The following is a 25,875-nucleotide window of genomic DNA, read 5'->3' on the forward strand; positions in this document are numbered from 1 at the left end:
CGTGGTCTGGCAGAAGGAGCAGTCCAAACTTTGAGGCAAGCAAAAAGAAACAACCTACAGCTACATGAAATACCAAAATATTCCAGTTTCTATTTGATGAACCCACATGCAACTGGAGAGATATCTCCAGCATAGTTTCCTAATGGAGAAGAATAAATCTGATCCTCTCGGACCTGGGAGGGGGGTGCGTAAGGTGAAACAGCATTAACAATGTCAATGTCTGACATTAGACTCTCCAAGTGAGAGAAACAATTTACTTCAGGGGACAAAATTTGGTGTTGGAATAGCTGGAATGGTCCTGCATGGATAAGAGGCATGGTCAACGTGAGGTCAGGTCCAGTGATGTATAAAGTTTGGATAGGTGCGGTGTTCTTAAACAAGCACGTGGACTATGTGAAAGCTGAAAACCTGCAAACGTTGCGGAATCAAAATGTGTCTGGCTCCTTGACTGCCTTTCCGACTGTTCTGAAACCTGTGGGTTCTCCCTCTCTGTCAAGCATTGAAGATTCCTCAGAATCTGCAATATGGACACAGAATCGTAGAATCCCTACAGTGTGGGAACAGGCTGTTTGGCCGATCAGGTCCACACTGACCTTCTAAAGAGCATCCCAACCCCCTTCTTGATTCCTGTAATCCTGCATTTCCCATGGCTAATCCATCTCGCCTGCACATCCCATGATACTATGGGCAACATGTTCGTTTCACCTAACCTTCATATCTTTAGACTGTGGGAGGAAACCAGAGTACACGGAGGAAACTGACACAGACACTGGGTACACTGGGTACACTGGGTACAATGTGCAAACTCCACACAGACAGTCGCCTGAAGCTGAAATTGAACTTGTGTCCCTGGCATTGATGATTCAATGCTTATCACTGAGCCACAGTGCCACCCTGACACAGTGCATGTTGCCACCTGAAGAGGGAATGAATTTCTTCCAAGACCCTCTGCTCATAAGAGACGAGTTACGTGCCACCCATATCAGAAGCAGAGTTGGACGAACCTGACCCGGTGCTAAAACGCTCCAGGAGGAGCTACAAAAATAAAGAACTATCCTATGTCCTCAGACTCACGGGGAGGGATGTCATGATTGTAATGAGGTCAGCCAAGTGGACCTAATAGACTATGAGTTTCCTGATTCGAGCTGTTAATCTAGTCCAGACAGGGAGCGCTGGCTGACATACAAACAGGAGTGTCAGAGGTTCTGATCACCCTGAGAGCTGGATCAGTGTTAAGGATTCTCCGTGTGTGAATAAAGGGTGGCTTGGTGATGGACCTCTGTGGAGTTATTTCAGTTTGTCATAGCCTGTAGCATGATTCAGTACTTTTATGTAGACGAGCAGGAGGCTGGAAGAACAGGCATCATCAGGAGGTGGAGAAGTTGACGTTTCAGGTATAACCCTTCTTCAGGAATGGAGGTGGGGATGGGGGGAGTTGTAGATAAAGAGAGGGAAGGGCCAGCCTGACTTCACGGTCACCGCCCATTTCAATTCCCCTTTCCACTCCCTCTCCGACATGTCCATCCATGGTCTCCTCCTTTGCCACAGTACAGTAAATCAGACCACAGATTGGAGGAACAACACCTCATCTTCCGCTTGGGCAGCCTACAGGAGGACTCCAATTTCAAGCAACCTTCCCAGCCCCATCTCCTCCCTTCCGTCCCTCCGATCAACCCTTCCTTCCAGCTACCAACTGGATTCATTCCTTCCATTGATTAACCAGGTTGTACATCCACCTGTATTAACCTATCACTACCTCATACTCTGCCCCCCCTCCACTCATAACCCTTCCCTTTCCCCCACCTTTATCTGCAGCTCTCCCCTACCCCTGCCTCTGTTTCTGAATAAGGGCTATGCCTGAAATGTGAACTTCTCCACCTCCTGATGCTGCCTGGCTTGCTGTGTTCTTACAGCCTCCTGCTTGTCTATTTCGGATTCCAGCACCTACGGTTTTTTTTGTCTCAGTACTTATATGAGCAGTTGAGATGCACATATTGCAAATGACAGAAATCATGATGAGACATTGATTCTTTTTTATAAGTGGAATTTTTGATTACATTTTGTTAGCATTAATTACTTGTTCATGCAGTTAAATTCGTGTAAACTGTTAAGCTTTTTTTGATAAGATTATGAAAACGAATGTGAATGTAAATGTAGTTGTTTTGTGGCTGCAACCTACCTATCCAGCAACCCATGTTTGTCGTCTTGAAACATCTCCTGATCAGGCATGCTAAAATATGACTGCCTTCCTCACATCAGATTTACATTTCTGGTTTTGTTGCTTTATTTTGTTGATCCTAAAAATCTTAGTCAAAACATACCCTTCCTGCTGTTGCCTACTGCTAGTTCTCCATTTCCATGGACTGGTTTTTTGTGGTGCTTGCTGTTGACCTTGAAGAAGGCAGTCCACAGCTAAGGATTTCCCTTGTCCTGATATCAATTTGTTTCTGGCAACAAGTGAAAGGGATCTCCAGGCTTCCAGCAACAATGATATCATCAAGCAGGGTAAACAACCCATCACTGTTTCAAATGAGCAGTGATCACAAACACTGACGGTTGCATTGGCATTTCATGAACACAGTCTGTACCAATATATTTAGCTGTTAAATTAAGGTAGTTCACTCAAACACCTTTTGTTATACACAGTCAATTTAATGTATTATTGTACTCCTGTAGTTTTTTAGTTCTATCAAGCATTTTCCTACCTCTTGTTCGGATTATAGTTCAAATTTCTATTTTTTTGACAAGTTGATTCATGATCCTTTACGTCACTGTAAGAAAGGAAAGAGAGTTTAAAAACTGAATACTTGTTGAAAAAACATTAAACAAGGACATAATTTTCGTATGTTTGGAATGCCTTCAGCATTGAGTTAATTTATGTAAAAACAGTAAAGACTTTGTACATTAGCTTTGGCTGTTTAGCTGATAAGGATGATGTGAACCACAAAGTCTCCTTAATTGTTATTGGTTTTACATTGTGATTGACCACTAGGAACTGGTGGATCACTGTTTTCCCTGAGCTCAATTTGCTCACAACAATTTGATGTTGCAGCTCATGAGCCATCGTATACAGTAGATGGGAGTAATAAATATGTAGAGCTACAGATTGACTAAAAATATATTTTGACATATCCAGTTCCTGAACTAAAATACATTTTCTACTCTAATATTGCTAAATCTCTTCATAGTCAGGTCTTTTAAATTTGATTACTTAACCCTTAGTTGTTGGCAATTTCAGGAGAATGTTTCCTGAGACCAAATGGTTCTTTTCAATTCATACATTATGACACTCAAGTAGTTATTAATCTGAATAAAAAATACTCAGGGAATGCTACATTATTATATGTATCTCAAATATCTAAATTAAAACACAATTTTGCAGGAAAATAAAAAAAAACTACATTGCATTTACTTTTATGTTACTACTTTTGTTTTTTTCTCTTCCTGAACTTTGCACATCGCTAGTTATCTTTTCTTTCCGTTTAAACTCTTCTATTTGTTCTAATCATTGTTTCATTTATCTTGTGTTATGTTTTCTATGCTCCCTCTGGTGGAGGATTTTTTGTTGTATAAAGGTTTGCTGGTTGAAAACAAGCCTTAAGGTTAGATTTTGAGTTAGTAGAAAGCCTTGTTGGTGACTTACAATATAAGATCGTAGGAACAACCAGATTGACACAAGATATGAAAACTGCATAGCTTCGTTAATGGTGCCTGCAGGGTTAACTTCAATCAACCTCAACTTATTTTTGTTGATCTGGAGAGAATATGACTTAATTTGATTTGTTTCTTCTCTCCTTCAAACTGATGTTACATTTCTATCCACTAATGCTCACTTTTATCTAACTATCTTAAGGCTGCACTTTAGATTTGAAGAAAACCACATTTAGATGTTCTCATAATAGATTGCATGCATTAAAGAAATGGGTAATGCTAGATTTGCTGATGTGAATATGTTTGGAAAATGACCACTGGTTTGAAATGATTGGGTGCAGAATCAAAAGGTGGCATTCTGAATGTCCCTTGAGGCTGCTTGAACGCAAGCATTATGGTTGTAATGTTGCTATTTGTCTTTATAGCAGAGTTGCTTAGAATTCTGTCCAGAAGTCAATGGATGAAAATTAAATTCTCTTGTCCTGGGTCTTGCTTTACGCCTTGGGAAAGTTTGGCTTTAGCGAGAGCCTGTTTTAAGATAATAATTGTGATGCCTTTGTGATGGATCTCACCTGACAATTTTATTTTTTAACATTGCTGCTAGAATGGATGCTGAATATACTGCTGGATATAGTGCGCAATGAACATTCTCCTTCATCTCTCGTACATCTTGCGTTCAAATTCCTTTATCTCATCTCAAAGGTACTGTGTTTTTAGTGTTAACTTAAATATTTGTTGAGAGAATCTATTATTGCACAGATAATTGATCTGCAACTGTATTACGGAATTTTTTTTCCCATCGTAGGTGCGTGGCTATAAATATTTCCTGAGATTGTTCCCTCATGAAGTGGTAGATCTGCAACCAGTGTTGAATTTACTCAGTCAGCAAGACCCAAAAGACTGTGATGTAAGTAGAGAGTCACGAGTTATTCATCTTTAGACTGATTTTTCACAGCAAGGACTTGCATAAATAATTGCTCTAAATGCAGCCTGTATTCTTCGGAGTTGAAAAAATGTTAGGGATAAGCAGTTCTGCTGTTGGCTGAATTCTGATCTTTGGATCATGGAATTCTGCCCTTTTAATTTGCTTTCTAACCGTTGCATCGTTCAGGGAACTAATACTCAAGCCCTTTTGTCTTTCATCCATTGCTAATACTGATCTAGCTTTGACTCTATCTCGGTGATCAGGAGATGCAGCAGCAACTGATGAGCCTGCAGACTGCCATTCTGCACTGGGCTCTCTTCTTGGTGTCACCTCTGTTGTGGGAGCTGCTGCTGCTGTTGGTGGAAGATGGATGGATTTTCTTGCCCAAACCAAGACTCAAATACGAAAGGAATGACCCAGCCCATTGCTAATCGCTCGGCATCAGGCATGAGCGCTGATCTTGAGATGTGTGAGAGGATTGTGAAGGAGGAAAGGAGATTCCAGTTGGCCATAGTCTCAGCCACATCCTGGGCAGCAAATACCACTTTGCGCTGACTCTGGCTTGACATATTTGAGATCCCAGGACTGTATGAGCACTACTTGATGGAAATGGCTGTAATCCTCAGCTAGGTTCTCTTTTCTTGGGGTCTGAGTTCCTAAATCTCAGGTAGATGGCTTGCCCTTCCAGGCAGTGTGGATCAAATCTAATGTAATCCTTTGATAGGATGATGATGAGGATCCAAGTTTGGCAATGTGACAAAACTCAGGAAGAGAGGAGTGGGTGGGGAATGATGGGATGGACAGGTTGAGTGAGTGGAACATAGTTGTGGTGGAAAGGGTTGAATAAGTGGGGAGAGAAGGGTTAAGCCAGTGAGAGTGAGTATGGAGATTATAAGTATATGAGTAGGGATGGAGGGGATGAGTGAATATGGAGGACAGATTATTTAAAAAAAGGTTAAGTGAGTTGAGTGTTGTGGAGAATGGTTGGGAATAGGGCTATGGTGGAGTAGAGGAACTGATTATAATGTATGTGATGAAGAGGACATTTTCTCTTTTGGAAGAATCTGGAACTAGAGGTCACTTTAAAAATTTTAGTGGACAATTTAAAACAGATTTGAGGTTTTTTTTGCACATTGTGTTTTTTCAACTGTTCCTGAAAAGGTAATGGAAACACAATTTTTGAATATATTAAGGCAGAGGAGTGCAGATTCTTGTTGTGCAAGGGGAAGAAAGGTTATTGGGTAGATAGGAATGCATGTTTAAGTATACAATCAGGTCAGCAGTGATCTTATTGAATGGTAAAGCAGATTTGAGGGGTTGTCTCTATGCTTTTTGTTCATATGTTCAAATCATACATTAGTTTCTCCAGGTGAATAATTAAATTGCCTCTTGCCCATTGTGCAGAAATTCCTTTTGATCTCTGCCTAATTGTTAAGTGGATTAGGGTGAGAATCACAGACTTTGAAATAGGAATCTGGCTTTTGGAAACAGCCTTTTGCTACCTGACTATCAAAGACAAACGTGGATGGAGAGCGTGTTGCATGGATTGCAGAATGCAATGCTGCGGAATTAGTTAACCAAGCAAGACACCCCATAATAATAATGATGGGCGGTACGGTGGCACAGTGGTTAGCACTGCTGCCTCACCGCCAGAGACCCGGGTTCAATTCCCGACTCAGGCGACTGACTGTGTGGAGTTTGCACATTCTCCCCGTGTCTGCGTGGGTTTCCTCCGGGTGCTCCGGTTTCCTCCCACAGTCCAAAGATGTGCACATCAGGTGAATTGGCCATGCCAAATTGCCCATAGTGTTACGTAAAGGGGTAAATGGACGGGAATGGGTGGGTTACGCTTCGGCGGGTCGGTGTGGACTTGTTGGGCCGAAGGGCCTGTTTCCACACTGTAAGTAATCTAATCTAATGTGTAATGATATGTGAAGATAAATTGTGTCAGTTAAACAAAATTAAATTGTACAATCAGGTAACTAGAATTAGGGACCTTTAAAAGTTCAAACAAAGCCTTGACTTTCAGTGGTTACTCATCCAAAATTCATGTTAATGAAGAAATATTCATTTCAAAATCATGTTGTTTGGCAGCACTTGCCTTCCCAAATGAGTTCCACTATCAAAGGAGTAGATATTGGACAGTGTATTTCAACTCCCTTAAAAGAAAGATTTTCAGACACCTTGTCAGAAGGACTGGTGTCTTTGAACCATAATCAGGACACATGTAAATTTATAACAAGAGTAAACATGGCCAACATGTGTGACATAATTAAGAAGTAATGAAATTAGATCAATTTTTATATAACATGCAGTAAGTCTGAAGCTTTTATAATGCCAGCGTGTCTCTCACCAAACTTGAAAAATGCCAAGTCTATGCAATTAGTGTAGAGCTCTGGAGTTTGAACATGTTCGTATGTATGCAGAGGCTGCTGACAGTTTTGTCTATTATCCCAAGCCATTATCTCTGTGGGTGCCCCGTTTGTTATTTTTGGCTGATTATATTGGATCTAGCCAGAGTCATGGGGAAGTCCTTTAGGGAGCAACAAACTCAAATATTCTGACGTTTAAGCAGATTCACTTTCTCCTCTTAAAGGGAGTCAAAATACTGTTGAAGAGAACACTTAGGACAGGAGGCAATCAAAGTACTTTGCAAACCTTTTCTATTTCTTATTTCAATACGATACTTAATCGAGAAACCACTGTATTACACCCAAATCCTTATGTTTTTTGTAATGAAACTTTGGCTCTTTTTTCTTTTACCATGTGTAGACTTGTTATATTTGGTGCAAATTTTCCAGACAAATAGAATTGCCTTTCTTCAGGTTTCTTTCTCTCTCATGTTTGATGTATTTTCCTTGTACAAGGAAACTTATAAATGGTTGCAACCCCTTAGTTTCATATAAAAATTGAGAAAAATAATTTATTTGCTTTTTCTGAAATCCATGTGTTGCTGTTCATCCCATCTGATTATTTTGTCCTGTGAATATATTTGACAATGACCAATGCACCTGTGCTAAATTGCTCTTGGTGGGTTCATCAGCTTTTGTTTTGCTAACCACTGCCATTTTTGTCAAGTGCTTTTCAATTCAACCTGTTGTTGATAGAAAATCTAGTCATCATTTTCCAGCTCTTAAGGCATGTGACTATTTGTTCCTTAAACATGTGCCTGTGCTTTCCGAACTCCTAAATGTGCTAAGTTATCAGCAACATAGCTTTGGAATTGTTGAACATAATTTGCCAGATTATATCAAAATAGATGCATTGAGGAAGATCACAAGACATTAACAAAACACCTGACAATGTGTTTTCCTATTAAAATAAAACTGGACAATTCCAACCTGGCCAATTACTGCCCTGTTAGTCTATTCTTGATCATCAGTGAAGTGATGGAAGGAGTCATCAGCAATATTATTAAGCAGCATTTACTTAGCAGTAATCTGCTTACTGATGCTCAGTCAGCTTTTGACCTGCTGAAAGTCTTGGTTCAAGCATGAACAAAAGAGCTGAGTTCGAAGTGTGAAGTAGAATGAATGCCTTTGTTATCAAGGCTGCATTGATCCAAGTGTAGCATCATTGACTTCAGCATTGCTAGAGCTAATGAGAATTATGGTAACAGGAACTCTCCAGCAGTTGCAGTCCTAACAGTAGAAGGTGGTTTGGCGTGTTGGATGTCAAGTATCCCAGCTTTAAACATGGACTTCTAGGAAAGATGTTTTTGAAGGGTGACATGGTAGGTTTTTTGAGAAGAGAGTAGATTTGGATTATTACCAATGAAATTGTAGACATAAATACATGAACTTTGTATGAATTCTCCTCCCGACTCGTATGCCCTGTATTTTAATTCCACAATTTGATACTCTGTTTTTCTTTACGTGCTATTGAGTTATTTGTGCTAAATTTGAGCTTATCTTGAGAAATATATGCTTGTCATATGTTTGTCATGGCAAGAGAAATTAAGTTTGAAAATCCATTATGTTTTGACACAGATTGTGGTTTAAATAATAATTGTTGGAAAGCATGAAACAAACTGAATTCTGTTGTTTTCAAAGGTTTTCAATTTTGTTAATATGGACTATTAGTGCTGTTGTTGTAATTTAATAAATTAACACCTCCATTCCTGTATACATGGAAAGCATGAAATTTTGACCATTATAAGTTGTCAAAATTAGTACTTGGCTCTTTTTAAGTATGTTTATCTTGCAGAGGATGATCAAGTCTTTATTTCCTCTGTCTGAATTCTATTTGATAAGAAGGTTCAACTTATAGATTACACAAAGGCCAGTGCTTCGTAGTTATCAGGCATCTTTTCTTTGAATAGATTCCAATAATTCACCTTCTTTTCCTTATTGGTTAATAGTAATAGCAAATTCAAGTCCGTTGTAGCATTGGTTTAAATAATCGTTTTTCCATCCTGACAAAAAATTATACTTGTTGCTTAATACTATCTCTTTTGCTGTTTACAAAAAAAACTTCTGAAAGAAGTTCTAGTTATGGTAATATTTTATTCTCTCATTTGTTTGTAATTCCTCAGCCATTTGTTTCAGTCAGGGTAAAAACATTTGAAAATAAGCATGTTAACAGGTATTTTCTTTTAATCAGTTTATTTTTGATTTTATTTTTGGGAGAAACTTTAAGACAAAACAAATGTTTGTATCTCAATTCAGGATTGCAATCAATTATGTAGTGCCTGCAACCTCATTGTGTAGAAATAACTGAGCACAGATCCTGGCTTCCTCTTACCTAGCAAAGAATGATACTCAGGTTTTTCATTATGAACAGACTTTTAGTCCTGAATTCAAATGGTTGAATCCTAGGCAGTTCTTAGTGTTGCACATGGTGGAGTCCTAGATAGTGCCTGTGTTCCAAGACCTGTGTGCATTTTAATGCATTTTAATGGTGTGTAGTGATAGATTGTTTTGTATATTTCAGACCTGGGAGACTCGTTACATACTTCTATTATGGTTATCCATGACCTGTTTACTCCCATTCGATATGGCACGACTTGACGGTAACAATTCGACACAGGCAGGGCAATCTAGGACACCAACAATGGATCGGATTTTGAATGTAGCAAAGGTGAGTGCTATGACTCTGCTGTGTTAGAATTGTCTGTTTTCAATTTGTTTCAAGTTAACTTAAACTCTGAAGGAATAGAATAAAAAATGAGAAACTAATGTTAACTATAAAGGAATACTGGTGTCATTCAGAATGTAGGTTCATAGTTCCTTGGAAGTGAAGTTGCAGGTAGCTAGGATAGTGAAGAAGGCATTTGGTATGCTTTCCTTTATTGGTCAGAGCATTAAGTATAGGAGTTGGGAGGTCATGTTGCGGTTGTACAGGATGTTGTTAAGGCCACTTTTGGAATATTGTGTGCAATTCTGGTCTCCCTCCTATCAGAAGGATGTTGTGAAATTTGAAAGGGTTTAGAAAAGATTTACAAGCATGTTGCCGGGGTTGGAGGATTTGAGCTATAGGGAGAGGTTGAGGGCTAGGCTATTTTCCTGGGATCGTTGGAGGCTGAGGGGTGACTAACGTTATAGAGGTTTATAAAATCATGAGGCACATGGATAGGGTAAATAGACAAATGCTTTACTCCAGGGTCGGGGAGTTCAGACCGAGAGGGCAAAGGTTTTTAGGGTGAGAGAAGAAAACTTTAAAAGAGACCTAAGAGTGGTATATGTATAGAATGAGCTACCAGAAGAAGTGGTGGAGGATGGTACAATTGCAACATTTAAAAGGCATCTGGATGGTATGTGAATAGGAAGGGTTTAGATAGATATGGGCTAAGTGGTGGAAAATGGGACTAGATTAATTTAGGATATCTGGTCAGCATGGTCAGGTTGGATTGAACGTTCTGTTTCTATGCTGTATATCTCTGTGACTCTATAACTGTGGAAAAATTGTGAAAATCTTTTGAGTTTTCTTTTTCAGAATTAAGAGGTTCATTAAGAATCTAGGAACATGGGACTTAGTAGTTAGAGTTGGCATTCATCACGTTTGAGCATGCTCTGTCATTCAATGGAATCATGGCTGACCAGACTTTAGTTCATTTCTGAAGGAGTTACAAGGAAGTCGGGGGAAAAAACGCAATATTGTAGAGGAACAAACTGTACTTGGCTTACAGATTGGCTCAGATCACTAAAAGTGGCAACACAAATTGACAAAGCTATCAAGAGTGGAAACTTAAATTTGCAGAATATGTGCTTTGATAAGAAATTGGATTAAAAAATAGTTAACAGGTGCTTTTGAGAAATTGGAGGAGTAGCATAGTCAGCTAGCATTCTGCTTTTTCTTTTCTGTGTGTATGATCTAAATGGAGAGAAAGGGTAGAAACAGACTATGGATGCAATGAAGGACAGTCCCAACTTCAATGGCAAGTCGGGTAATAAGCAACTGGAACTTAACCTCTGACAAATTATGTTGAGTAGATATTTGGACAAGTTGAATATCATCGAGGATGGAGGATATGAACCTTGCAAGTAGGGTAGAAGTAGTTCAGTATATATAATGTGCCAAAAGAGTTTGGACGTTACAGAATGATGTCTGAATTCCAAAGGATAAGTTTATGAGCACCGGTTGCACAAAAGGGGGTTCAGAAGATTAAGAGGTAATTTGATTACAGTTTGAGTTATGACAGGGAACTGATAGTTTTCTCCATTTTTATTATTTTGCTTGTTTGCGCTTTAGTGCACACATTGGAGCCAGACCTTTCTGATTGTCATACCGATTGTCATATACTGTGGCCAGCAACAAGAACAATAGCACGGTGGTGGAAGGGGATCCTGAATGCATGATGTGACCATAAGAAGTGTGATGAATTTGGAGAGAGTTAAATGTTGATGGGTGGGTGGGTGGAATGCTTCAAGAAAGACAGGAATTCAAGGTGAGAGTGGGTGGGAAGCTAAGGTCTAGGTGTCAGTGGGTATGTTAATTACATTGTTAAAATATACTGATAAAGAGTACAGTTAATTAAATACTGAGTGCAATTATAAAGAGAGACTTCGGGAGTAATGGGGTGGTAGGTAGAAGGCAGACAAATATGATAATGTATTCTGTATATTAACTTATTATCAAAAATAAAATCTAGTTTCTACTTCAGCTGGCTTGGGATGCAATTAACCTGGAGAACAAAGAGATCTAAAGCCTTGTTTCCAAAAAATTTTGAACTCCTTGGTGCTTCAGCTGATAGTGGATCAAGTTCGGAAAGTGGACTTTCAGGAAGCAGTTAGTTCGAGCAAAAAGGAACTGTCCTTACTCTATAGTAGTTCCTGGTGGTTTTGGCTGAAGAAAGTGAAGCATCACAGTGCTACACATGGTCAAGCTAGATTTGTTGATTAGATGCAGAGACCAGTTGACCACTAAATGTGTTAAAGTTTGCACTGTTCACACTTTGAGGGAGTAATGATAGGAACTCTGCAATGCGAAGGGCAGGTGTGGGAAATGAAAAGTTTTGCTACAAGTAAGGGACCAAGGTTTGATATAATAGGGTGGTTAAGGTGATGAGAACAATAGAATCGTGATGAATGGAAACTAGACACAAGCGTTTTGCGAATTTAGGAGTGAGATGTAAGCAAGCAGAGGCAGACATTTTAAGGAGATAATTTATAACTCTCTCAACAAAAATACATCCCATTAGGAAGAAAAGATTCTAGGAGTGGGATCAAACCAACAATTGGCTAATCAAGGAAGGTAAGTAGAGATTTAAATTGAAATAAAAAGCATACAAGGAGGCCAAAGCAAATGATAGCCCTGAAGACTGGGATAAATTCAGAATCCAATCAAGGAGTACTAAAATAGATAATAAAGACAGAGAAAATAAACGACAAGAGCAATCTAGTGAGTAATACTAAAGCTGATAATAAAATCTTCCTTAAATATATAAAAAGGAAGAGAGACATCAAAGTAAATGTAGGCATCTTAGAAAATTAATCTATGGAGACAGTTTTGGAGCACAAGGAAATGGCAGAGGAGTTAAACAGCTATTTTGCATCAGTCTTTATGATACTAAAAATATGGGGGAGGAATTAAGTGCCATTAGCATCATTAAAAAGAGTTGTATTAGATAAACTAATGGGGCTAAAGGCAGAGTTCCCTGGCCCTGATGACTTGCATCCTAGGATCCCAAAAGAAGTAGCTACAGAGATGGTGGATGCATCAGCTGAAATTTTCCAAAAGCTGTTTGATTCTGGAAAAGTATCAGAGGATTGGAAAACTGCTAATGTGACACTACTATTCAAAAAGTGAGGAAGGCAAAAAGCGGATAACTCTAACTGATTAGCCTAACATTTATTGTTGGAAAAGTATTGGAATCAATTATTAAGGAAGTAATAGCATAAATTTGGAAAAGCATAATCTAACCAAGCAGAGTCAGCACGAGTTCATGAAAAGGAAATCATGTATGACTAATTAGAGTTTTTCAAGGATGTCTCAGCTGGAGTGGATAGATATGTTTGGAGTTCCAGAAAGTGTTTGATAAGTACCGACAAATGAACGTAAGAGAAGAGCCCACAGTGTTGGTGGTAGTATATTGGCATGGATAGCGAATTGGCTTCTGGGTTGGAAACAGAGAGTGGGGATAAGAGGTACTTTTCCAGGTTGGGAAGTCGTGACCAACATGGTTTTACAGGGATCAGTGCTGGAACTGCAACTGTTTACAATTTATATTAATGACTAAGAGGAAGGAAGTGAATATGCTGTCGTCAGATTTGCAATCAACACAAAAGAAGGTGGGAAGGCAAGTTGTGAGAGGGATGCAGATGATTTATGGAGGAATATTGATAGATTGAATTAGTGAGCAAAAAGTTGACAAATGGACTACAATGTAAGAAAATGCAAAGTAGTTCACTTTGGAAGGGAGGACAACAGAAACAAAGTTATTTAAAGGGAGAAAGACTGCAGAAAGCTGCCACAAAAAGGGATTGGGAGCATGAAACACAGAAACCCAGCACACAGTTGCAGCAGGTAATCAGGAAGGCTAATGGAATGCTGACCCTTTTTTCAAGGGTTTGGAGTAGAAGTCTTGGGAAGTCTTAGTGAAATCGTATAAGAGACCACATCTGGAATACTGTGAACAAGTGACAAAGAGGATTAATGAGGGCAGAGCGGTAGATGTGATCTATATGGACTTCAGTAAGGCTTTTGACAAGGTTCCCCATGGAGACTGATTAGCAAGGTTAGATCTCATGGAATACAGAGAGAACTAGCCATTTGAATACAGAACTGGCTCAAAGGTTGAAGACAGAGGGTGGTGGTGGAGGTAGTTTTTCAGACTGGAGGCCTGTGACCAGTGGAGTGCCACAAAAATCTATGCTGAGCCCTCTACTTTTTGTCATTTACATAAATGATTTGGATGCGAGCATAAGAGGTACAGTTAGTAAGTTTGCAGATGACACCAAAATTGGAGATATAGTGGACAGTGAAGAGGGTTACCTCAGATTACAACATCTGGACCAGATGGGCCAATGGACTGAGAAGTGGCAGATGGAGTTTAATTCAGATAAATGCGAATCTTAGCAGGACTTATACACTTAATGTATGGTCCTAGGGAGTGTTGTTGAACAAAGAGACCTTGGAGTGCAGGTGCATAGCTCCTTGAAAGTGGAGTCGCAGGTAGATAGGATAGTGAAGAAGGTGTTTGGTATGCTTTCATTTATTGGTCAGAATATTGAGTACAGGAGGACTTGTTGCGGCTGTACAGGACATTGGGGGGAAAGTGAGGACTGCAGATGCTGGAGATCAGAGCTGCAAATGTGTTGCTGGAAAAGCGCAGCCGGTCAGGCAGCATCCAAGGAGCAGGAGAATCGACGTTTCGGGCATGAGCCCTTCTTCAGGAATAAGGAAAGTGTGTCCAGCAGGCTAAGATAAAAGGTAGGGAGGAGGGACATTGGTTAGGCCACTGTTGGAATATTGCGTGCAATTCTGATCTCCTTCCTATCGGAAAGATGTTGTGAAACTTGAAAGGATTCAGAAAATATTTACAAGGATGTTGCCAGGGTTGGAGGATTTGAACTATAGGGAGAGGCTGAACAGGCTGGGGCTGTTTTCCCTGGAGCGTCGGAGGCTGAGGGGGTGACCTTTATAGAGGTTTATAAAATTATGAGGGGCATGGATAGGGTAATTAGGCAAAGTCTTTTCCCTGGGGTCGGGGAGTCCAGAACTAGAGGGCATAGGTTTAGGGTGAGAGGGGAAAGATATAAGAGAGACCTAAGGGGCAACCTTTTCACACAGAGGGTGGGACGGGTATGGAATGAGCTGCCAGAGGATATGGTGGAGGCTGGTACAATTGCAACACTTAAGAGGCATTTGGATGGGTATATGAATCAGAAGGGTTTGGAGGGATATGGGCCGGGTGCTGGCAGGTGGGACTAGATTGGGTTGGGATATCTTGTCGGCGTGGACCGAAGGGTCTGTTTCCATGCTGTACATCTCTATGACTCTATGACCATTTCATTGGACGCAGTTCGGAGAAGGCTCATTAGGATGATCCCTAGAATTGAGGGACTGATGAGCAAAGGCTGAACAGGTTTGGACATTACTCACTGGAATTTAGAAGAATAAGATGAGATCTCATTGAGGCATATAGGATTCTTAAGGGGCTTGATAGGATAAATGCTGAGAAGATAGTCCACATCATGACAGATTCTAAGACTAAAGAGCGTCGTCTCACAATAAAGGGATGCCAATTTAAGACTGAGATGAGGAGGAATTTCTACTCTCAGATGGTTGTAAGTCTTTGGAACTCCTTGTCACAGGGAGCTGTGGGAGTGGCGTCCTTTTGTATATTAAATCTGAGGAAAATAATTTCTTCTTCAGTTGGAAATCAAGGGTTATGGAAAAAGGGCAGGAAAGTGGGCATGAGTAATATCTGATCAGCAATGATGGTCGAGCAGGATTGAAAGAACTAAGCAGCCTATTCCTGTTCTTTATTTATTGTATTTTGTTGGAATTTTTGTATCCTGGATCTTACAAGTTATGAATTTATAGAACACTGTATCTGGGTTGTGAGAGACATTAGGAAATTTCAAAGATGCTGTTGTTGGAATTTGAGACTTTGGGATATCACTGAAATAGGGCAAGAAGATTGGTTGGGGATTCTGTGAATAATGATATTCGGAATGACATTGAAGTTGAAAGAAGGTTGCTTGAGTTGGGGTGAAGGTGGAAGTAACTGATAACGAGGAAGTGCATAATGTACAATTAACTTGTGTATATATTAGTATGGGTGAGTAGCAGCTGATGAGGCTGACCCCACTTGGAGTACTGTGACCAAATTTGTGCACCACATGTTCAGAAAGATATATTAGTCTTGGAAGGAAGCACAACATAGGTTTGCTAGAATGAAGCCTCGACTTCAGGAATTAAGTTATGAGGAGGGATTATACAAATTAAGCCAATTTTCTCTAGTATTTAGAAGGTTAAGGGGTGATCTGATTGAAGTCTTCAAAATATTAACATGAAAAGTTGGAGTAGGTAAAAATCAATGATTTCCACCGGTTAGGGATTCTAGAACTAGGGTATCTAAAAATTAGGGCCAGACTGTTCAGGAGAGATGTTAGGAAGCTCTTCTACACACAAAGGATGGGAGATGTTTGGAACTCCCTTCCATAAATGGCAGTAGAAGTCACATCAGTTGTTAATTTAAATCTGAGACAGATAGATTTTTCTTAAGATAGTCAGGAATATGGCCAAATGCAAGACTGTGGAGTTAGGCTGCAGACCAGCCATTATTTCATTGAATGGTAGAACAGACTCAAGGGGCTGAATGGCCTACTTCTGTTCCTCTATTCCAAAAACAGTGCACAACTTAAGGAAAACGAATGGAAGAGTGCTGGATGCATGACAGTGAAACATTACCAGAGGATTGAGATAAATATCAATTTGGAAATTAGTATTGCTCCTTGAACATCAGCTAGACTTCCAAAAGCACTTCATATGTAGTAATTTTTAAAGTGTTATGTGATTATGGACATAAACTGTCAGCATGCAAGTCAACCAATTTGCACACAGTAAGATTTGGCAAACAGTAAACACAGTGAATGGCCTGTTAATTTATTTTTGGTGATGCTAATTGATGTAGACCATTGGCCTGAACACCAGTTGGGCCTATAATTTCTCCTGTCGTGTCATAGGAATTCCTGTGCACTGAGGCAAAAAAAAAAATTGATACGTGTTCCGACTAACCAGTTTCCTCTTTAGTGACCTGTTTCGAAAAAGTGTAGATTGGCAGGACTGTTGCATTCACTGTTGGGGCTCACATTAAAATTAATGAGATGTTAGAAAATGGTCAGTGCCCATGAAATTTAAGCTTGTTTCTAATACTTTCAGCATTAGGCAGCAAAAAATAAAATTAGTACTCTGCCTTAATGATGGTGTTATGCAGTGTTAACACTAAAAATAAATGTCCCCAAATTTTTAGACTTTCATTTAAATAATTATTTTAGGCAAATTGCATGTCATTTTCACTGAATGATAGGAATTTATTTTTATTCTAGTCTTACCTGACAGTCAGTGACAAAGCAAGAGATGCTGCTGCTGTCCTTGTATCCAAGTAAGTGTGTCATCAGACTTATTATTCCTCTGTTGGTTCTGAATGCATGACCTTTGTCCATTTTTAATTTTACAAGTGTCTGTGCACATGTGAATGGAATAAACTTATCATTAAAGGACTTTTTTGCATTAGCATTTAAACTGAACAGTTTCATTTTTTAAACTTTTGTAGTAATGAAAAGTAGGTTACTTAGATTAGATTACTTACAGTGTGGAAACAGGCCCTTCGGCCCAACAAGTTCACACCGACCATCCAAAGGGCAACCCACCCACACCCATTCCCCTACACTTAACACTATGAGGAATTTAGCATGGCCAATTCACCTAACCTGCACATCTTTCCACTGTGGCAGGAAACCGGAGCACCTGGAGGAAATCCACACAGACACTGGGAGAATGTGCAAACTCCACACACACAGTTGCCTGAGGCGGGAATTGAACCCGGGTCACTGGCGCTGTGAGGCAGCTTTGCTAACCACTGTGCCACCGTGCTAATATGAAGAAGAATCATGTTTATCCACAAACTGTATCTTTATGAAAATCAAATTCGATCACTTGCCTTCACACTGCACAGTGGTTTGCCACTGGACCGTCTAATACTGAGGCAAGAGATGACGTATGGCACAAGGGACCTAAAAGGAAGAGAAGAAAGCTGTGTTCTTTTAATTGGGAGGGAACAGAATGCATTTAACCAACCTATGGTGGCAAAATCCAAAACATAAGATAATGGATTATGAAATAATTTTATGAAGAAGGTTCACTGTCTCAGTTCTGCTGCTGGTTTGTGGATTCTTCTTCCTGTTGTATTAAAAGACCACGTGGCTTACTGCCATTAAGAATGCACCAAAGGATCCTGATCAAGGCCACCTTGTGGTCAAGTCACAAAGCTGGATGATTTTAAAAAAAAAATTCATTTGTGGGACATGAGTGTCGTTGGCTGGCCAGCATTCATTGTGCCTCCCGAGTCATCCTTGAGAAAATGGTGGTGAACTGCCTTCTTGACTGCTGCAATTCATTGCTGTAAGTTGACCCAAAATGCCCTTAGGGAGATAGTTCCAGGATTTTGACCCAGTGACAGTGATTGAACAGTGATATATTTTCAAATCAAGATGGTTCGTGGCTTGAAGGGAAACTTGCAGGTGGTAGTGTTCCCATGTATCTGTTGCACTTGCCCTTCTAGATGGTAGTGGTCATGGGTTTGGAAGGAGCTGTCTAAGGACTTTTAGTGAATTTCATGCTTTTTTTTAGATTGTTGACAGCTGCTACTGAGTGTCAGTGGTAGAGGGAATGGATGTTTGTGCCAAACAAATGGGCTGCTTTATGGTGGCAAGCTTCTTGAGTGTTGTTGGAGTTGTACCCATCCTGGCAAGTAGAGAGTATCCCATCACACTGCTGAGTTGTGCCTTGTCAATGGTGGCTGCAGTATTCCTAGGCTCTGATTTACTCTTCGAGCCACTGTGTTTATGTTGTAACCCCAAGAATGTTGAGAGTTGGGGAATTTAGTGACAGTAACACCATTGAATGTCAAGAGGATTGATGAGATTGTCTCTCATTGGAGATGATCATTGTCTGGCATTTTTGTGGCGCAAGTGTTGCTTACTACTTGTCAGCCAAAGCCTGGATATCCTTCAGATCTTGTTGCATCCGAACATGGGCTACTTCAGTATTGAAAGAGTCGTGAATGGTGCTGAACACTGTGCAATCATCAGTGAACATCTCCATTTCTGAGCTGATGATGGAGGAAAGGTCGCTTCCCTGAGGAACTCCAGCAGAGATGTCCTGGAGTAGAGATGACTGACCTACAACAACCACAATCATCTTCCTGTGTACCAGGTATTACTGCAAGTAGCAGAGAGTTTGCCCCTCAATAACCATTGATTCCAATTTTGGTCAAGGTGCCCAAACTTTGTTTTGTCAAGGGTCTTCAGTGATAGCAGAATAACTGCAGTATTTTTAAAGATTGTGATTGCTTCAGTGCTCAAGTTTCTGTACATGCACGCAAGACGTGGAGGAGGGTGCTTTGTTTACATTAAGGTGCAAAAGACTGAAGACTCCAACTGAGAAACTTGATAGTAAAGCATTTAAATTTATGGACCACATTGAGGTTTTCATTTTGTTTTTCCTTTAACTTCTTGATGTAGCTTTATGCAATTTGACACCTGTCTGTTACCTCTTTCCATAAATTGCAACCAATTATAGGACTTGACTTTGAATAATGTAAGCACTTTAATTGTATTAAAACAAATGTCACAAACAGCCTTTCATTTTCAGTAACTGAATGCTTTTAATTCACAATATAAAAGCGTTGCAATATTTTTGGAAGATTTATTACCTTTCCCTGGAGATCTGTGGTATCTGGAATGATATGGAGCACAGTTTAAAGGAGGCGACCATGTAAAACATGGACTAGTGGAATCTGCCACACTGTGGTTGTATGTAGAATTGCAGCTGTCATTTTTTTCCTCCTCTTCTGCTGTTCTGGAGAAGCATATGGTGCCAACAGCTGTGGTTACAAGCACTGCGTAGTGTTCTGTTACAGAGCAGCATTAGGAAGACCATTGAAGTAGATTGCCTGCAACGGAATGTCATATGTCAGAAGGTAATTAAAGGACAGAGATGAAAGTAACTTTTTTTTAAAAGTTGACATATGAGTAGTTGACCGTGGATTATCCACGTAAAAAAAGTGTGGCACTGGAAAAGCTCAGCATGTCAGGCAGAATCCAAGGAGCAGGAGAGTCGACGTTTTGGGTGCAAGCCCTTAATCAGGAATGTTGGGGGTGGGAGGAAGGGGGCTGAGAGATAAATAGGATGGCGGGGACCGGCTGGGGGGAATGTTGCTGGGAAGGCGATAGGTGGGTGCACATGGGGACGTAATTGTGATAAGTTGGTGGGGATGTTGGAGTCGATAGGTAGGACAAGTTGAGGGGGTGGTGATGAATTGGAGGGTTGGATCTGGGTTGAGATGGGAGGAGGGGAGATTTGGAAACTAGTGAATTCGATGTTGATGCTGTGTGGTTGAAGGGTCCAAAGGTGGAAGATGAGGCATTCTTCTTCAGTTGTTGGGTGGTTTGGATTTGGCACTGGAGGAGGCCGAGGCCTTGCATGTCCTTGGGGAAGTGGGAGGGAGAGTTGAAGTGGTTGGCCACAGAGCAGTGGGATTGTTTGGTGCATGTGTCCCAGAGATGTTCCCTGAAATGCTCCGAAAGTTGGCATCCTGTCTCCCCGATGTAGAGAGACCATATGAAGAGCAACGGACACAGTAGATGAGGTGGGTGGATGTGCAGGAAAAGCTCTGCCCGATGTGAAAAGACCCTCTGGGGCTTTGGATGGAGGTGAGGGAGGAGGTATGGGTGCAGGTTTTACACCTCTTGTAGCAGCAAGGGACAGTGCCAGGTGTGGTGGTTGGGTTAGTGGGGGGCATGGACCTAACAAGGGAGTCACAGAGGGAATGATCTCTGTGGAATGCAAATGGGGCAGGGAGGGAAATATATTTCTAGTGCCACCTGCATTCACCTATCGCCTTTCCAGGTGCCTTCCCCACCCCCCCCCTTCTATTTATCTCTCAGCCCCTTTCCCCCCAATGTTCCTGATTAAGGGCTTATGCCTGAAATGTCGACTGTCCTGCTCCTTGGATGCTGCCTTACCTGCTGTGCTTTTCCAGTGCCACACTTTTTGACACTGACTCTCCAGTGTTACGACATGGGGTAAACCCTCCTGCTTAATTTAAACTAGCAACACGGAAAAGATTTATCCCGTGCTGTAATCTGTGAAAATTTGAGAGGCCAAGAACTATTTGAAGTTAAAATTAACAACTTTATTTCTTAAAGTATAACAGTGAATAATTAATGAACAACTATTTACACCTCCTTCCTCTCACCTATCTTTTACCTTCCCTTCTAGTCCGATTAACCCCCCCCCCCCCCCCCATTAAGATTGACCAAAAATTCAAGTTTTCAAAACCAGCCAGCTGTCAAATCCTCTATTTGGATCTTCCTGTGTCTTTTCTTCTTAGGGATTATGCTTCATAGGTCATGGATTGATAAAGGTACCTTTAAGAAGACTATTTTTCGGGCAGTCTGTTCATGCTGGTGGAGTGACAGTTCTCCTCCCAACTGTTCAATTTTCCCTGGTTTTATACCCTCAAAGCATCGGATTGTGTCATTGGCTTTTAAGATTGTCAATATACTAAATTCAAACTTGATTGGAAGTTGGTATTTTTCAGGGTATAATTTAAACTGATTGGCCCAATTTGAATCTGTTTTGTTGTTTCCAGGCAACTAGCTAATCAATCTTTCAACCAAGTGTTACATTGTTACCTTATTCAGAACACTTGGTGCTGTCAGGTAGTTCTGCTAGCTTTTAACTCTGTTAAATGTACAGCATCTGCGGTCCCCACTTTCTCCGTGAATTATCGATGTTAATCTTTTGTTTTATGAGTGATACAATAACGAAACTGGAACATCCTTATTAAATCAAATTACATCATCTCAATTGAAAATGGAAAGGCTAACCTTTGGTTCACTTGGTTGCACACTCACCTTTGAAGCGCAATATTTCTCTTTCAAGTCCTATTCAGAGGGCATGAACATATAAAATGAAGCCTGAATGAAGCAGTACAACACTGTTGGAGGTGCTGACTATCGGGTGAGACATTAAACTGAGGTCCCATCTGTCTTCTCTGGTTGATGTAAAACATCTCTTGACACTATTTTGAAGAAAAGTAGGAAAGTTGTCATTGGTGTTCTGGCCCACATTTATCACTTGATCAACAGCACAACAAACAGATTACCTGGTCATTATCACATTTGTAAACATATTCATAAATGCTGGTGAGGTATGGATTTTTGTCTGTGATCCCAATGCAGAAACTGCCTTCCTTTAATTAATGACATGGACTTGCACTCCTCTTTTAACATCCTCTCATGTTAGCAATATATAGCCTGCATGTAGCTTAAACTGATTGAATTTTATGATCATATTTAATATTTGGCCAATAATAAAGGCTAAATATTTTGCATCCATTGAGTTGGAGGAAGCCTCAAAAGATCAATATGCCTAAGAATTTGTATTTGTGTCAGTTGTTTCTGTGTTATTCTCACTCTGCTGGGTTCCTTACAAAAAATAAGAAAAGGGTGGAGATACTCACAGGCCCACCAACATCCCTTGAAAGAAAACCTGAAGATTTCTGTGTAGTTACTTTGACAAAATACTTCTGGGTGCTCTAGCATTGTTGGCGCTTTGAGTTCTAGTGCAGACTCTGCACTTGATAGTAAGTTAACCTCTTCAGTCTCCGTCAGATGCTGATGGTCATCTTATGCAGTCGTTTTCTTTGAAATTTGTTTCGGACAAATCCTTTCATTTGTTGGCAATACCGAATTTATGAATAAAACAAAAATGTTTTCTGTTTTGTGAGAAAATGTAATGCTGTGATGATAGCTAAAACTCAGTGAATTTGGTTTCAAAATGAAAACTCAAGATTTGCATTTTACGGTTTATGTAGGGGCATATTCTTGGAGATGCATAGCATTACATATTTAAGAGCAAATATCTGTGAAAATACTCTGAAAGTTCAACATGATGTGAATACTGAGTCACAATTAAGTAGAATGGATGGCTTTGAGGTATGCAGAAAAGAGGTGTTGGAAATTCTGGAAAGGGTGAAAATAGATAAGTCCCCTGGGCCTGATGGCATTTATCCTAGGATTCTCTGGAAAGCAAGGGAGGAGATTGCAGAGCCATTGGCCTTGATTTTTATGTCCTCGTTGTCTACAGGAATAGTGCCAGAAGATTGGAGGCTAGCAAATGTGGTTCCCTTGTTCAAGAAGGGAAGTAGGGATAACCCTAGTAACTATAGGCCGGTGAGTCTCACTTCTGTTGTGGGCAAAGTCTTAGAGAGAATTGTAAGGGATAGGATTTATGAATATCTGGATAGGAATAATGTGATCAAGGATAGTCAGCATGGTTTCGTGAAGGGCAGGTCGTGCCTCACAAACCTTATTGAATTCTTTGAGAAGGTGACTAAGGAGGTGGACGAGGGGAAAGCGGTAGATGTGGTGTATATGGATTTTAGTAAGGCGTTTGATAAGGTTCCCCATGGTAGACTACTGCAAAAAATACGGAGGTATGGCATTGAGGGTGAGTTGGAGGTTTGGATTAGGAGTTGGCTGGCTGGAAGAAGACAGAGGGTAGTAGTCGATGGCAAAGGTTCATCTTGGAGTGCCGTCACTAGCGGTGTTCCGCAAGGATCTGTTTTGGGACCAATGCTATTTGTCATTTTTATAAATGACCTGGAGGAGGGGTTAGAAGGTTGGGTGAGCAAGTTTGCGGATGATACGAAAGTCGGAGGAGTTGTAGACAGTGAGGAAGGATGTGGCAGGTTACAGCGGGATATAGATGAGCTGCAGAGCTGGGCAGAAAGGTGGCAAATGGAGTTCAATGTAGCTAAGTGTGAGGTGATTCACTTTGGTAAGAGTAACAAAAAGATGGGGTACTGGGCTAATGGTCGGATACTTGGTAGTGTGGATGAGCAGAGGGATCTTGGTGTCCATGTACAAAGATCTTTGAAAGTTGCCACCCAGGTAAATAGTGCGGTGAGGAAGGCATATGGCGTACTGGCTTTTATTGGTAGAGGAATTGAGTTCCGGAGTCCTGAAGTCATGTTGCAGTTGTATAAGACTCTGGTGCGGCCACATCTGGAGTATTGTGTGCAGTTTTGGTCGCCATACTATAGGAAGGATGTGGAGGCACTGGAACGGGTGCAGAGGAGGTTTACCGGGATGTTGCCTGGTATGGTAGGAAGATCGTATGAGGAAAGGCTGAGGCACTTGGGGTTGTTTTCATTGGAGAAAAGAAGGTTTAGGGGTGACTTGATAGAGGTGTACAAGATGATTAGGGGTTTAAATAGGGTTGACAGTGAGAATCTTTTTCCACGTATGGAGTCAGCTATTACAAGGGGGCATAGCTTTAAATTAAGGGGTGGTAGGTATAGGACAGATGTTAGGGGTAGGTTCTTTACTCAGCGAGTCGTGAGTTCATGGAATGCCCTGCCAGTAGCAGTGGTGGACTCTCCCTCATGGGCATTTAAGCGGGCATTGGATAGGCATATGGAGGATAGTGGGCTAGTGTAGGTTAGGTGGGCTTGGATCGGCGCAACATCGAGGGCCGAAGGGCCTGTACTGCGCTGTATTCTTCTATGATAAGCTAAAATACTTCATACAATCGCTTAATTGTTAAATACGAGAACTTTGGAAAAGTGAGAAAAGCCTAAAGACATTTTGTGTAGAATATGATTCCAGATAACATAAATCAATACCATAATCATAGTATAATTTAGGTATTTCCTTAGGATCCCAATGTTCTTGAATCATGCCAAAATGCCTGAAAAACGAAGCTACTGGTCTCTGGGGTGCTAATTTTCATGATTTCCTTATGTGTCTCTATTGCTCTTTCCAAATTGCTTCTGTTGATAAATTGATGGTAAAAAAGACATTTTAGTTTGGAGGAATGCATAGGTTTTCAGGAGGTACAAGCAGGGGTGGAGGTGGGTGAAAGCATAAAAAGCCAATGCAACAGGAAACTGGTTCCAACTTGCTAACTTCTAGGTTTAACTGGACTGTGTAAGGCTACTATTTTAATTCTTTGTTCATGCAATGGGACATAGCTGGCAAGGCCTGCATTTGTTGACCATTCTTTCAGGGTATACCCTCAGGAGAGGTGGATTGTCTATGAGCACCTGCTGTTTGCTTATAAGTCGAACATTTCATTGAACTTCCCAGTTGAAGAGTGCATCCATGGGTTTCTGTCTTGCTGAAACTTACGGTGAAGGGAGGGCATGAACATAGCAGCTTTTGAATGAACCCAAAGGAAAATTGCAATAAATTCTCAGAACCTACAATTATTTACTTCTCATGGAAATGTGTTAACTTGCGTATTTAAACTGAAAGGTCACTCTTTATTTTAGAAGTTTTCCCAAACCGATCAGGGTGGATCTGATACTTTGGTTGTCTTAGAAATTACCTCAGACCATGATCAATGAAGCCAGCACCAGGCCACTGTTTAGAGACGTGTACCTGCACAGCAGCAAGGGCAGGAGCTCACAGGGGGACCTACCCGTGACACATGATCTGCAGCCAGAGACTGTGTTTTCGTGATGTGATCCCATTTTCATGTTTATGCCTATCCTCGACCGGTAAGTGAAGAGATAACTTCCAATAATTTTCCTCCATTTCCCTAGATTGTACCACTTATGAAATCATCAATTTTTAAAAGTGTTGAAGTATTTCCAGACTTCCACCTTTAACTTCCACACTCTCGCCTTCAGAAGGCTGGAAAGCACAGCAGGATCAGGAGGTGGAGAAGTCGATGATTCACTTTGAGACCCTTCCTGAATGTTTTGGGTCGAGACCCTTCTCCACCTCCTGATGCTGCTGTGTTCTTCCAGCCTCCTGTTTCTCTACTTTGGATTCCACTGTCTGCAGTTTTTTGTCTCTTCCACTCAGACCTTGTGCAGCAGCCTGAGAGAAGGATGGTGTACACTGCCAAGTTGCGAGATGACAGTGAATGCTGTTAGAGTGAGAGAGGAGATATGCATTGTCAAGTTGGTGAAGATTGTGGTGGTTCAATGAGGGGATGGGAGTGTGCATAGTTAGCATTTGCATTTTTGGAGGTTAACCGCTTAATTTAAATAACGCGTCCATGAATTTAAGATAGTCGATAAGACTTGAGTCTAGCTAATGATTAGCAGGCATGAC

General features: G+C 40.7%; 1 protein-coding gene across 1 annotated transcript in view; it reads left to right on the forward strand.

The window, feature by feature from the left end:
• The window catches only part of tbcd (tubulin folding cofactor D), a 287,792-nt gene that overhangs the window by 35,480 nt on the left and 226,437 nt on the right, over positions 1–25,875 (forward strand). Inside the window, exons 3-6 of the mRNA XM_043714487.2 lie at positions 4,256–4,353; positions 4,457–4,558; positions 9,509–9,655; positions 17,071–17,126. Coding sequence (XP_043570422.2) covers positions 4,256–4,353; positions 4,457–4,558; positions 9,509–9,655; positions 17,071–17,126 — 403 coding nt within the window. The remainder of the gene's footprint in view (positions 1–4,255; positions 4,354–4,456; positions 4,559–9,508; positions 9,656–17,070; positions 17,127–25,875) is intronic.

This window comes from Chiloscyllium plagiosum, unplaced genomic scaffold, assembly GCF_037043375.1.
Source record: "Chiloscyllium plagiosum isolate Xiang-an unplaced genomic scaffold, Cpla_swu_hap1 HiC_scaffold_25, whole genome shotgun sequence".
NCBI classification, from domain to species: Eukaryota; Metazoa; Chordata; class Chondrichthyes; order Orectolobiformes; family Hemiscylliidae; genus Chiloscyllium; species Chiloscyllium plagiosum.